This window comes from Physeter macrocephalus, chromosome 2, assembly GCF_002837175.3.
Source record: "Physeter macrocephalus isolate SW-GA chromosome 2, ASM283717v5, whole genome shotgun sequence".
NCBI classification, from domain to species: domain Eukaryota; kingdom Metazoa; phylum Chordata; class Mammalia; order Artiodactyla; family Physeteridae; genus Physeter; species Physeter macrocephalus.
In genome coordinates this window covers 39,130,135-39,144,934 of record NC_041215.1, presented here as the reverse complement: position 1 = coordinate 39,144,934, position 14,800 = coordinate 39,130,135, and the positions used below count along the sequence as shown (strand labels likewise).

At 43.5% G+C, this 14,800-nt stretch overlaps 1 protein-coding gene across 1 annotated transcript in view; it reads right to left on the bottom strand.

The window, feature by feature from the left end:
* NIPA1 (NIPA magnesium transporter 1) overlaps positions 1-11,344 on the bottom strand; it is a 43,815-nt gene extending 32,471 nt beyond the window's left edge. The window contains exon 1 of the mRNA XM_024117096.2: positions 11,182-11,344. Coding sequence (XP_023972864.1) covers positions 11,182-11,344 — 163 coding nt within the window. The remainder of the gene's footprint in view (positions 1-11,181) is intronic.
* Positions 11,345-14,800: the final 3,456 nt, after the last annotated feature.

The following is a 14,800-nucleotide window of genomic DNA, read 5'->3' as shown; positions in this document are numbered from 1 at the left end:
TCTAGATCTTGAAGCTTGTTTTTATAGCAGATGCACACAATAATTTACTCAACAGCTTTTCAAAATTCTATATATAATATTCAAAAGATTTTAGGGACTCTGAGATGAAGGAATCAGTCACAGTCTTTTCTGTTGGCGGTCTATGCTGGGGACAGGGAAAGGCCAATTCCTTTTACTGTGATGAATACAGTTTTGTCGTGAGTGCTTACGAAGTCATGGGATCACTGCTACAGCAGCAGCTAGAATGTGGGCAACACTCCTGCAGTGAAAGCTTGTCCAAGGATGCCAGCACAATGGGACCCACTGAGGCTCTCCTCTTTCACTGCTATCGTTTCACCCACACCATTAACTGTCATACAGCACGTGCTTTTGACAGTCTGAAATGGACTCTGTCACTAAAATGGGGAAGAATCTGGGATACCACGTACCCAGGGATAGCGAAATAACAAGCCTTTGGTCTCCCTTTAGTCAAAGGGTACAGGTTCGTTCCAAGTGTTGAGCGTCCTCCCACTCATACACTCCCCAGGAGGAGCTTGTGTTTACTGAAATCCAAAGGTATTGCGATCACCCTCACCTTTTAAGCCAATATTAGGCAAAATTTTTCTGCTTCCATGGACATTAAGTAAGTTAAGACTTTCTGTCTGGATACTTGCCCCGCACCCCTAACTGTAGATCAAAGTGATACTGCTCCACATGGTCCCCAAGGGCTCCAGTTCAGCAATATCCCCAGTGCCCACGGAAGTAGCCCATGGCTCTTCCTGCCCATTCACCTGTGCCCAGCATCCTCACTGAGCTGGCTGCCCCAGGTTCCATCCTCCTGCAGCCAGGAATTCCTAGGAACCTGCATTCCATGTTAGCCATTGGCCCTGTCATAGATATTATTTTCTTATGTCCTAAAATGACTTGGTGTCTTCACAGTTTCACCTTTATCACTGTCCCTAAAAATCCTAAAGTTACTCACCTGACACCCTCAGGAGGCACCTGTTCAAGCCTATGTCCATGCTCATCCTCTTCCCAGCTGATGCCTGGGACTTTTCAAGTTCTCTGGCCTTAGCAAGAACAAGGAACCTCAGAATTGTAGAACACTGGTTTTCTGTTTGTTTATTTGACTATACTCATGCCTCCTCCCCTCCACTCCTAGGTGTGGGTTGCAAAGGTAGCAATACCTAAAGTCTAGAATTTTTTTCCCCCTCATACTGGAAACCTTCGATGCTAACTGAGAGTTGAACAGTTGTTTATAACAGCTGAACTACCATACAAAGAAGTGTTGTGCAAATACAAAAGAGACTTGTCAGGATGATAATATCAATTGGCATTGATGTCCAACCATGGACTCGTGGCTTTTAAAACCTTCCATTTAGGTTTAAATGTGTATCAGAAATGTCCTTAAAATATGGCTTTCTAGCTCAAAAATACAAGCAGTCGTCTAGTTTATTTACTTTCTGATTATACCACAGCAAATCTGCTTCCACTCGGGTGTGCTCCAGACAGCAACAACAGAGTTGCTCCTATCAGCAAAGTAAGAGTGGATCACTAAGTCCTTCACGAATTAATTAATGCCTTAACTTTAAAAAATGTGTAAAAAGATGCTACATAGTTTTTACAGAGTTCTTAAAAAAGGACTATCAAGAAAATTTCTTTCCTGATACCAACACAGCTAGATGAGGGCATTAATTAGACTCAATTTGAGCACTTGGTATTCACCAATTTATGAATGGATTTAGTACTTGTTCTTTTGTATGTTGGTTATTAGATATGCAGAACTTATTTTCCTAAAGAAATAGTTGGGCAATCTTGAAAAAGAAGAACAAAACTGTATGACTTATACTATCTGATTTTAAGATTATAAAACTACATAATCAATACAGACTGGCGTAAGGATAGACATATACAATAAAACAGAACAGAGTTCAGAAATAGACTCACGCATGTACAGACAGATCACGGACTAAAGCAACAGTATAATTCAATAGGGAAACTTCCTCAACAAATGATGCTGAACCAAATGGATACCAGTAGGGAAAATACTGAACCTTGATTCATACCTCACTCATATACAAAAAGTAACTCAAGATGGCTTACAGACCTAAAGGTAAAAGCTAAAGCTATAAAACTCCAAGAGGAAAACACAGAAGGATGCCATTGTGACCTGAGGAGAAACAAAGATTTTTTTTTGGCAGAAATCAAAAAGTACTAACCACAAGGAAGGAAAAAAATGATAAGTTAGACTTCATCAAAATTAAAAATTTCTGGGCTTCCCTGGTGACGCAGTGGTTGGGAGTCCTCCTGCCAATGCAGGGGACACGGGTTCGTGCCCCGGTCCGGGAAGATCCCACATGCCGCGGAGCGGCTGGGCCCGTGAGCCATGGCTGCTGAGCCTGCGTGTCCGGAGCCTGTGCTCGGCAACGGGAGAGGCCACAACAGTGAGAGGCCTGAGTACAGCAAAAAAAAAAAAAAAAAAAAAAAAAAAAAAAAAAATTAAATTAAAAATTAAAAATTTCTGCCCTTCAAGAGGAAACATTAAGAAAATGAAAAGACAAGTCTCAGAGAAAATATTTGCAATTCCTAAATCTGCCAAAGGACTTGTATCCAGATTATACATACATGTTATATATAATGCACACTATCAATAATAAAAAGATACAATACAGTAAAATAGAGGCAAAAGCCTTGAAAAGACACCTCAAAAAGAGTGTATACAAATGGCCAATAAACTCATCAAAAGATGCTCAATATCATTAGGTATCAGGGGAATGTAGATTAAAATCACAGTGAGAGGGCATCCCTGGTGGCACAGTGGCTGGGGGTCCGCCTGCCAATGTGGCAGACACGGGTTCGTGCCCCGGTTCAGGAAGATCCCACATGCTGCGAAGCAGCTAGGCCCGTGAGCCATGGCCGCTGAGCCTGCACGTCCGGAGCCTGTGCTCCGCAGTGGGAGAGGCCAGGGCAGTGAGAGGCCCGCGTACCGCAAAAAAAAAAAAAAAAAAAACACAATGAGATACCACTGTACACTCACCAGACTGGCTAAAATTAAACAGATGACAACACCAAATGTTGGAGAGAATGTGGAGCACCTGGAACTCTCATTCATTGCTGATGGGAGGGTAAAATGGTACAACTGTAGTTAGAAAATGTTCAGCAGTTTCTTAAAATTTAATTATATACCTACTCCATGATCCAGCACTGCATGATCCAGCACTGCTCCAAGGTATTTACCCCAAAGATAAGAAGACTTTAAGTCAAAAAAGAATTATGTAAGAATTGCCATTGGAGCTTTCCTCAAACAGCAAAAATTTGGAAACAACCAAATTTTCAGAATAGATAAGCAAATTGTGGTATATTCAAACAATGGAACACTACTTAGCAATATAAGTACGACTGATACACATATCATGATGAATATTCAAACCATGATGAAAGAAAGAAAGAAGAGTAGACATAAGAGAATACATACTGTATGATTCCATTTATATGAAGTTCAAGAACAGGCAAAACTAATTCAATCTATGCAGATGGATACTAGGAGAGCAGACTCTCTGGTGTAGGGAGGACAGAATGAAAAAGAACACAAGAGAACTTTCTAGGGTGACAGCAATAATCAATTTCTTTACCATGGTGTTGGTTACACAGGTATATTTATTTGTCAAAACTCACCAAACTGGGACTTTCCCAGTGGTCCAGTGATAAAGAATCTGCCTCCCAAGGCCACGGACGCGGGTTCAATCCCTGGTCAGGGAACTAAGATCCCACATGCCGCAGGGCAACTAAGCCCTCACGCCACAGCTACTGAGCCAGCGCACCTCAACTGGAGAGCCTGCGTGACGCAAACTACAGAGCCCACGTGCTCTGGAGCATGTGCGCCATAACTAGAGAGAGAAAACCCTCACACCACAACTAAAGAGAAGCCCACGCACCGCAACGAAGATCTTGCGTGCAGCAACTAAGACCCGACGCAGCCAAAAATAAAATAAATAATAAAATAAATAAAAAAGAATATTAAAAAAAAATCATTCTTGTAAAAAAAAAAACACCTCACCAAACTGACCCTTAAGATCTACGCAGCTGACTATATGTAATTATACTCCAATATTTGAAAAGAAAAAATAATTTATAAACAATAGCTAAACTTCTAGGTTAGCCCACACAATGCTGACCATAATGCAATAACCATTGTGACAGTTTCTCAGTTTCTGTGGGAAATGACATTCGATGTTTCACAGGGAATAAGTCCAGTATATATTAACACATACGCCCTCCAGGGAAGCTCTCTATCAAATGTTTACTGGAAGCATCACGTTCCTTGGTGAATACAAAGACTTATAAAGACTCCCAAGGCATGGTGTCTGCCCTTGAAAAGTGTTCTCTTCCTCCTCACCTTTACTGCAGCATTTTCCCTCTCCCTTTCTCTGAAACCAGGGCTGCCCCCACTCACCCTGAGTACAGAGAAGCCAAAGTGGCCAATTCCTGTTTCCACGACAGGTAGATGTCAGGCATTTATACCTGCACTGTCAGGCTCTGTTGATGTGAACAGAACAATCTAAGAAAATGAGCTCTCAGTCATGACTCCTATACACACACGTACTATACTATATACACACATACAAACAGTTTATTGAAACACCACCACTTTTAAAACTCTATTTTGAGGGAGCTATCCAAACATTCATATGCAAAGATATTCAATATAACATATTATACTAGCAAAGAAACTGGACACTCATGTCCTACAAAAGGAGAATGGTAACATTCATGCAGCCACTGAATGTTTTTTCAAAGGATATTTAACAGCGTGGGGATGACAGACTGAGAGCAACCCCGGGACGTAAACTGGCACACAGTTTTCAAAGTACATGATGAAGAGGTGTACCACCCAATAGCAATGTGTGGATCAAAACTGGATCCTGGTTCTAAACGATAAACTGGGAAAAACTGATGAGATAATCACAGAAATTTGAACACTGACCAGGTATGTGAGACTATTAAAGAGTTATTGTTAACTTTTAGGTGCAATAAAGGTATTACAGTTGTGTTTAACAAGGAGATACTCACTGAAATACATAGATGAGATGGTACTCTGCCTGGAATTTGTGTCAAAACTTCCACTGGGGTGGGGGCAGAGGAGGGGCACTGGGAAATAAATGAAATGAGATTGACTCAGACTAATGATTGCTGAGGCTGGAGGATAGGTATACGGGTGTCTATTACACTATTTTCTCTATGTATATGTTTGACATTTTCCATAGTAAAAAGGTTTTTTTTTTAAGATTTTAAAGATATATACAAGTTTTTTGGAATGTCTGACAGGTGGTGTTTATTTTATTATTCTCTATACCCTACATATGTGTTATATATATTTTGCACACAGGATGTATTCATTAAAATTCAATTTTGAAGTGCAAGTATTGAATGTGACTAGGAAGAAATACACCCTAATTGTAACAGTGGTTACCTGAAGGTGAGGAGATGAACGCTTTTTATTTTCCTATTCGTAATTGTATGTACTTCCCAGATTTTAAACAATGACCATATTTCTATAACCAGGAAGAAGATGCTCTTTTAAAAGCATGACTATGTCCAGGTTCTGGGAATTCATGATATACTCTGCTGAGTAATCATATCATACCAAAGAGCTCTGACTGGGCATGAACATGCAAGGCAAACCCTCTGCCTGCCCACCCTCCCTGGCTGATCCAGGCAATATCTAAAAGGGGTCAGTTTACCGTCACAGGTTCCTGGCCCGGAAATATTAGGGAGTGGGGGATTGAGCATATTCCTCTTGAAAAGTGGTCTTTTTTAGCCGCTCACGGCTACATTTTTTTTTTAAAAAAGGACTGGTTGGTTACTCATTGAGGACTTTAAGGGCTAGAAATATAAATTACATTACATTTTATACTATTTATGCATAGATATTTTTGAAGAAAAAATATACTCTGTCCAAGAGAAATTCATTAAGACCAAAGGGTATTTCATGTAGGAATTTATATTAGTGATCTAGTCCCACATTTGTCACATGAAAATGATAAGAAATTCTTATTTGCCTTCATTTAGGGGTATTATTTATACTTAATATTTGGGGTATTATTATACTTATTTATAATAAACCAGTACGCGAGTACCAGCTTTTTCCACATAGACTGTGAAGCCCCTCATCAGAAAAGTCTTATCTACAGGTGAATTTATGTATCTTCCCCCTCACCTTTCCCCCAGGGAGCAGGAGAGAAAACCCACCTTCCACGTCAGCCCAAGCTAGGTTCAAATCCTGGTGCCTGTATCGGGTGCATGCGTCAACTTCCTCTCCTGTATCACACCTCCTAGGATCCATGTCCCTATGCCATCCCCTCCCACAGTGGACCTGGGCTGGCCCTGAGTACACCAGCAGAATGTGGCAGAAGCGGTATTGCCAGACCTCCAGGGCTAGGTCACAGGGATCCATTCAGCACTCACCTTAGTCTTTGGAAGGTTTGGTCTAGGGGAAGCTATCCACCATGTAAGGGGTCTGACTTCCCTGAGACCACTATGGGGTAAGGAAGCTCACGGTAGCCACGTGTGAAGACACTATGGAGGGATGAAAAAAGGTGGTGGGGGGGTGGGGGGAGGTAGCTCAGGAACCATCTTGCTGTCATCTCAGATGACTCTAGTCCCAGCCACCATCTGACCGCAACCCACTGGAGACCCCGAGGAAGTGGGGCCCATCTGAGTCCAGTCAGCCCATGGAACATGACAGATGCATGAGTCAGGGACATCATAAGTCTTCTGTAAGTAGCAGCCTTCTTTATCTTCTCTTCTCATGGAAATACTATCAAGTAAACCAGATATGTACAGGCTGTGGAGCCATTCAAATGCTCTTAACACTCGCCCTATTCTCACCACGTTCCTTATCAACGATCTCCCCTTGGAGCTAGATGGGTATCAGGGTTACAGATTTTCAGATCTAGCAGTAACTCTGGATTCTGTTACTTAGTAGAGGCCACGGGTAAATGAGGTCAGCTCTGAATAATTTGAAGAAAGCTCAGAAATAAAAGACGAGGTTTGGTTTTACCCTCTTTACTCCAGGGTTACTCATGGCCAGTTAGATAGCATTACTAAGTGTCCACCACATGCTTCCCAGTGGACAGGACATGTGCCCTGCCTTGAAGAGCCAGGATCCAGGGGGAGCACAGACAAGTGAACAAGCCATCATACCACAGGTTTCAGGGGCAGGAAGGGGCTGAAGACAGGCACGAAGAAGACACACGGCAGGAGAGGAAGCTGACCCCGTCTGTCAGGGTCTGGAGGGTTTACAGAAGCTGGAGAAACTAACCACAGAGTCAAAGGGCTGCAGGGGCGAAGATAACATGTCTCTGTCTCAGCTCTGGGTTTGGGGGTACATGCACCTAGGTGTGTGCCTCGGAATGGCAAGCGAGGCAAGGAGAAAACATGTACATTCCATGACCAGAGAGCACATGCCCTTCAAAATCAGTACAGAAGGCTTGAGACTAGCAGATGGGATGCCTGGATCCCAGTTTCCAGTCTCACAAGACAACTGACTCACCTTCCAAGCATCTTAACAGTGTGACTACACCACTAGGCTGTACTCCTCTCAGGAAAGAGACTATGAAATCTGAAAAGGACTTTTTTTATGGTGTTAAAATATATATCACAGTATTTAGCATTTTAACCATTTTTAAGTGTACAGTTCCATGGCATTAAGTACATTCACCTTGTTGTGCAATCATCACCACCATCCACCTCCAGAACTAACCCATCCTCCAAAACAGACACTCTGTGCCCATTAAACACTAACTTCCCATCCCCGCTCCAGACAGCCCCCTGCAACACCATTCTACTTTCTGTCTCTGTGAATTTGACTATTCCAGGTACCTCATATGAGTGGAATCATACAGGGTTTGTCCTTTTGTGACTGGTTTATTTCACTTAGCATAATGTCCTCAAGGCTCATCCATGTTGTAGCATGTGTCAGAATTTCCTTCCTTTTTACTAAGTAATATTCCTTTGAATGTATATACACCACAATTTGTTCCACATTTTCTCTACTGTGAATAATGCTGCCATGAACATGGGTGTGCAAGTATCTGTTCAAGTCCCTGCTTTCATTTATTCTGGATATACATACTCAGAAGTGGAATTGCTGGGTCATATGGTAATTCTACATTTAATTTTTTGAAGAACCTCCTTACTGTTTTTCATAGCAGCTGCACCATTTTACATTCCCACCAAGAGTGCACAAGGGTTCCAATTTCTCAACATCCTCACCAATGCTTGTTATTTTCTGCCTTTTTTTTTCTTTTAACAATAGTCATCCTAATGTGTGTTAGGTGGTATCTCCCAGTTTTGATGAAAGGGATTTTAAAAAGATCGTGGTTCTTCCTGGTCTAGGACATTCTACATAGAGTTACTCATCTATGCAATTCTATGACTTTCCTGAGGCTGTCTCCACAATGTCTGTCTGAGGGCAGGACATCATCCCCCCCAGTTAAGAGGCTCCCAGGCCATCCTCACCTATCCACCAGCACAGAATTCTAATGTTGCAACTGGCTTTCAACAAATTATCTTCAGATTTGATGGTCACCTTGTTTCTCTCTTCTAAGCTCTGCTTCAAGTGGGCTCTAACACTAAACATACTATCAATGACCTGTGGCCCCAGGTGTCCCCGGCACACTTCCCATCTTCGGGGTCTTTCAAAGCCACACCAGAGTGAGGCAGCTCACCTTGAGCCTGTGTTGTGGATGGTGCTCCTAGCTTATCCATTCCATTCCATGAATGATATTCCATTCACTGGGAAGGTCCTTTCAAGAGTGAGTGAAAGCTGGTAACAGAGAAAGCTGCACCCCAACTCCTCCCCCACCAAGGAAGGGCTGTGACCAGAACTAGGCTCTCCTGAAGCTGAGACTTGAAAGAAATGCTGGTGCATGGCAATGCAATAAAGCTGAAACTTTCAGAGAGACAGCTTTTTACAGTGTAAGACCATCAGGTCTCTCCCTTAGCACAAGAACTTGACTCCCCAGTTTTTAGCCACCTCCTCTTTCCTCCCATCTCCCCCATTTCAGTCATTTTACAACGGCCAACTATGCTGCTTATTAGCAGAGGTAGAAAAAGGTTTCAGGGGGAGTAGATGCTAAAACTACGCATCCTCAATACCTACAACAGTGCCTGGCACATAATAAGAGTTTCGTGAATATCTGTTGAACAAATCAAAACTAAATTTATCAAAACAAGACTATATGTCTGTCTTCCACCATTATGAGCAAGCCAGCTAGCTTGAATTAGTAGTGGTGGGTAGTAACTGGAGAAGTATGAAATCAGCAAATATCACATTTTCACTCATTTATTTAAGGGCATAGTATGCAGGTATAAATAAAAGCATGAATAATTTTTTTTTTCAGGTTTCTGTGTTTTTCATTTTCTTAGTCACTAATTCCCTTGAACACATAAGCTGAGCTGAAATAACATATTTAGTTTTACTCAATAATTAGTTTTCTGTTAACTGAAGTCTATATTCAGGTTTCCTTAGATTTTACCTATGTCTTACGGCCATGTGTCCTCAGGTTCCTGGCTGCGACAGTCTGTCAGACTTTACGACCTTGATAGGAGGACTGGTCAGGTATTTTGCAGGCTGTTCCTGAATTCAGGTTTGTGCGATGTTTTTCTCATGGTTAGACTGGGGTCATGGGTTTTGGAGATCATGTACCTATCCTATGAAGGGCACGTGTGTTGTTTATTTTTGAATCATGACGAACATGTCACCCACCCTGGAGCCCCTCAAACTGACAGGTGCTCCCTGAAAAGTGTGCTGCTGCCAGATGTCCATTTGTTACCTTAGAGATACATCTGCATCCTAGGGAAACCACGCTTGGTTTTATTTAGATTTTTTTGTACAGACTGCAATGTTTTCACTTCGAAGTTGAATTCTTTAACAAATATCTATGATTTTATATTTTCACTCAAGATTGTAGGCCCCTTTATCTCTTTCCTCAAATTCACTCCTGGCTGATTATCCAGGGCACTCAAGAGAGTTTCATTTGCATTATAGAATCTGAACTATTAAATAAGTTTACTTATTCTTAAACCCATGACCTGGCGGTTTCCTCCTTCCCAGAGAGCTCCTAACACTATTCTTGTAGAACAACCACAAGACTCTCTCAGTCCTTCTGGACACGTTCATTTTCAGTTTCAAAGAATGCTACATCTTGCGTTCAGTAAACTGTCTCAGGCCTCTCTTAGCACCGAAGAACACTGGCAAAGAACTCTGCTACACCTTACACTTTCCACATTGATAAGCAGTGGTGTTTGGTGGCTTATCCACCCAGGGAATACTCAGTTGGCCCATTTTTGGTGGTTTTAATCTTCCTTGAGTGTTCTTCACACTGAAGATCACTTGTAGTCAGATGGTTCAAATCTAAACCAGAGGTGGTTCAATCAAGGACCCCAGGAACAGAAGCCACAGGAAAGGTCAGACCTCTCGCTCGACCCTGAGAGCGAGCGCCTCCTTGGCCCGCAAGTCCCACTCCAGCCTGCCTAGCACACAGCTCTTACTTCTGCACTGGTGTGGCCACTGCAGGGAGCGAGAGGTCAGCAGGTCCTGCCCTCCAACTGCACCCCAGGCTGGAGTCACAGCAAAAGCGGGAGGCCCGCCGCTCCTTCTGAGCAGGCACTGGGCTCCAACTATTAGGGGGGATACTGCAAACAGGAAGCTTTCCCTAGCAGCCGGTGGGTGCGGGTGACAGGGACGCCTGGGTGCCAACCAGAGGGCAGGTCGGTGGCATGCACGGCTGCAAAGCGATTGAGTCTGGGAGGGAGGAAAGAAGTCAGCTGGAGAAACCTTATAAAACTGAAGAAGGCTTCGCCAGCGCTGGGAAGGGAGAAAAACCGTGGCGGCGACACAACTACCACCGCTCAGGGCGCACCGGCTAATTCCCAGGCCGCCTCCGGAGCTGCTGGAGGACTAGGCTCGGCCGCGGTGGCGGCGCTTCTGGCGCACGGGACCGCGTCCGCGCCTGCGCTGCGGGTGGTCTAGGGGGCCTCGAGCCCGCGCAGCTGGCCCTCCGAGGAGCCCCGCCTCCGGACCCCACTCCGGCGACGACCGGAACACCCACCCCCGCGGCTTCTCCCCTCCCCACGGCCGGCGGCTGCTCCCCTCCGCGCCTCCGCCCCCGCCCCGAGCAGGGCCGCGACCCGCCCTACCTCGCCGCTTGGCGCGCACGATGCCCTTCTTCTGCAGCACGAACGTGGACCCGTTCACCAGGCTCGACACCACGGCCACGCCCAGGCCGAGCGACACGGCGGCGGGGCTCGGGCTGCGCGCCCCCTCCCCGGCCGCCGCCGCTGCAGCCGCTGCAGTCCCCATTCCGCCCGCGCCCGCCCTCCGCGCCTGCGCGCTCGCCCGCCGGGCCTGGAGGCGGGGGCTGGCTCCGCGGCCCAGAGCCACTGGGGTGCGGGGGACCGGGGCTCGGCAGGGGCGGGGTGGAGCCCGGGCTCCGGGAGGGGGTGAGAGGGGGAAGGAGGGGGAGGAGCGCGTTAGGAGAGGCGGCAGCGGCGAGGAGTGGGGTGAGGTGGTAGGTGGGTGGGCGCAGAGGACGAGCTTCAGACTTGGCCGTGCAAATACAGGACCCCCAGTTAAGTTTGCCTCTCAGGTAAACAGATGGGTTTTGGTGGGTGTCCCATGCGATTATTTAGGACTGGAAGAGCGCCAGTCCTAAAGACGCAGCGTTCGCTGGGATCATGGTCCCTCACAAAGCTGTTCGGGGGCCAGCAGAGAACCGCCCCTGGGGCCTGAAACCAAGACGCGTCAGCTGTGGAATCTCGAATGGGACCGCTGAAGGAAGGGAAGTCATCTGTCTCCGCACTGGAGCAGTGAGCTCGTGATCGCACCGTCCAATTTACTGATTTATTTTTAATAAAATATACCAAAATTACAGAAAACATGGGACGATATTTTAAAATTACTCAATCTCACAACCCTAGCCTAATAGTTATTGTTTTCCCACCTAAAGTACAATTGCAATGACAATATACAAAATATCCTTTTTATTTAATATATCATCATCAGTTTTTACGTTGCTACATAATGATTATTTTAATGACGGTATAATTTCCCATAAAGATAATTACCGTAATTTGTCTAACTGTTTAGCTGTCGTTGGATGTTAGGTTGCTCCCAGTTTTTTTTTTCTTTTATAAGTAATGCCGTGATGAACGTCTTCGTAAATTTTGAAAAAAACTAAAGAGTATCAACCTATACCTATATGCATCACTGTTTGTGAAGCAATATAAAATCAAATACTATTTCTGTATGAAAACTTTTATGCTGAATGAATCTAGTCCTTTGCTTATTCTTTTTTTGTTGTGGTAGCATATATATAACAAAACTTGCCATTTTAGCCATTTTTAAGTGTACAATTCAGTGGCATTAATTACATTAACAGTGTTGTGCAACGCTCACCACTATTTCCAAAACTATTCCATCACTCCAAACCGAAACTATATACCCATAAAGCAGTTATCTCCCATTTCTCCTCCCCCCTAGTCTCTGCTAATCACTAACCTACTTTCTGCCTCTATGAATTTGCCTATTCTAGATATTTCATATAAGTGAAATTGCACAATATTTGTCCTTCTGTGACTGGCTCATGTCACTTAGTATAATGTTTCAAGCTTCATCCATATTGTAGCGTATGTCAGAACATGATTCCTTTTTATGGCTCAGTAATATTCCATTGTATGTAAATATAGTAGTCCCCTTTATGCAAGATTTCACTTTCCTTGGTTTCAGTTACTCAAAGTCAACGTGGTCCAAAAATGTTAATAGAAAATTCCAGCAATAAGCAATTCATAAACTTTAAATTGCATGCTGCTCTGAGTAGTTCGATGAAATCTCATTCCATCCTGCCCGGGACATGAATCATCCCTTTGCCCATTGTATGCCGTCCATTTAGTCACTTAGTAGCAACTCAGTTATCACGTCGACTACTGGGTATCGCAGGGCTTGTGTTCATGCAACCCTTATTTTACTTAATAACAGCCCCAAAGCACAAGAGTAGTGATGCTGACTATTTGGATATGCCAAAGAGAAGCTGTAAAATGCTTCCTTTAAGTGAAAAGGTGAAAGTTTTGAACTTAATAAGGAAAGGAAAGAAAAAAATTGTATTCTGAGGTCAATAAGATGTACACTTAGAATCTTCTATCCATAAACTGTGAAGAAGGAAAAAGAAATTTGTGCTAGTTTCGCTGTCACACCTCAGACTGCAAAAGTTATGGCCACAGTGCATGATAAGTGCTTAGTTAAGATGAAAGAGGCATTAAATTCGTACAATAAGATATTTAGAGAGAGACTACATTCACGTAACTTTTATTACAGTATATTGTCATAACTCTTCTATTTTATCAGTGTTGTTATTAATCTCTCACTGTGCCGAATTTACAAATTAAACATTGTCATAGGTATGTACGTACATCTGTATGTATAGGAAAAAAATAGTATATATAGAGTCCGGTACTATTTGAGGTTTCAGGCATCCACTGGAGCTCTTGGAGGGTATAGCCTGAAGATAAAGGGGGACTACTGTATGACATGTTTTTTTAAAAAACAACTTTATTGGAATATAACTGCTTTACAATGTTGTGTTAGTTTCTGCTGTAGCACAAAAAGAATCAGCTATATGTATACATATATCCCCATATACATATATCCCCATATCCCCTCCCTCTTGCACCCCCCTCCCACCCTCCCTATCCCACCCCTCTAGGTGATCACAAAGCACCGAGCTGATCTCCCTGTGCTAGGCAGCTACTTCCCACTAGCTATCTATTTTACATTTGCCAGTGTATATATGTCAGTGTTACTCTCTGACTTCGTCCCTGATTACCCTTCCCCCTCCCTGTGTCCTCAAATCCATTCTCTACATCTGCATCTTAATTCCTGTCCTGCCCCTAGGTTCATCACAACCATTTTGTTTTTTTTGATTCCATATATATGTGTTAGCATATGGTATTTGTTTTTCTGACTTACTTCACTCTGTATGACAGACTCTAGATCCATCCAGCTCACTGCAAATAACTTAATTTCATTTCTTTTCATGGCTGAGTAATATTCCACCGTATATATGTGCCACATCTTCTTTATCTAGTTATCTGTCAATGGACACTTAGGTTGTTCCATGTCCTGGCTATTGTAAATAGACCTGCAATGAACATTGTGGTACATCTCTTTTTTTTTTTTTTTCTTTTTTTTTTTTTTTTTTTGCTGTATGCGGGCCTCTCACTGTCGTGGCCTCTCCTGTTGCGGAGCACAGGCTCCGGATGCACAGGCTCAGCTGCCATGGCTCACGGGCCCAGCCGCTCCACAGCATGTGGGATCCCCCTGGACCGGGGCACAAACCCGTGTCCTCTGCATCAGCAGGCATATTCTCAACCACTGTGCCACCAGGGAAGCCTTGTTTGTAGATTTTTCGATGATAGCCATTCTGAACAGTGTGAGATGATATCCCATTGTAGTTTTGATTTTCATTGCTCTAATGATTAATGATGTTGAGCATTCTTTCATGCGTTTGTTGGCAATCTTCATATCTTCTTTGGAGAAATGTCTATTTAGGTCTCCTGCCCATTTTTGGATTGAGTTATTTGTTTTTTTTGACATTGAGCTGCATGAGTTGCTTGTATGTTTTGGAGATTAATCCTTTGTCAATTGCTTCATTTGCAAATATTTTCTCCCATTCTGAGGGCTGTCTTTTGGTCTTGTTTATGGTTTCCTTTGCTGTGCAAAAGCTTTTAAGTTTCATTAGGTCCCATTTGTTTATTTTTGTTT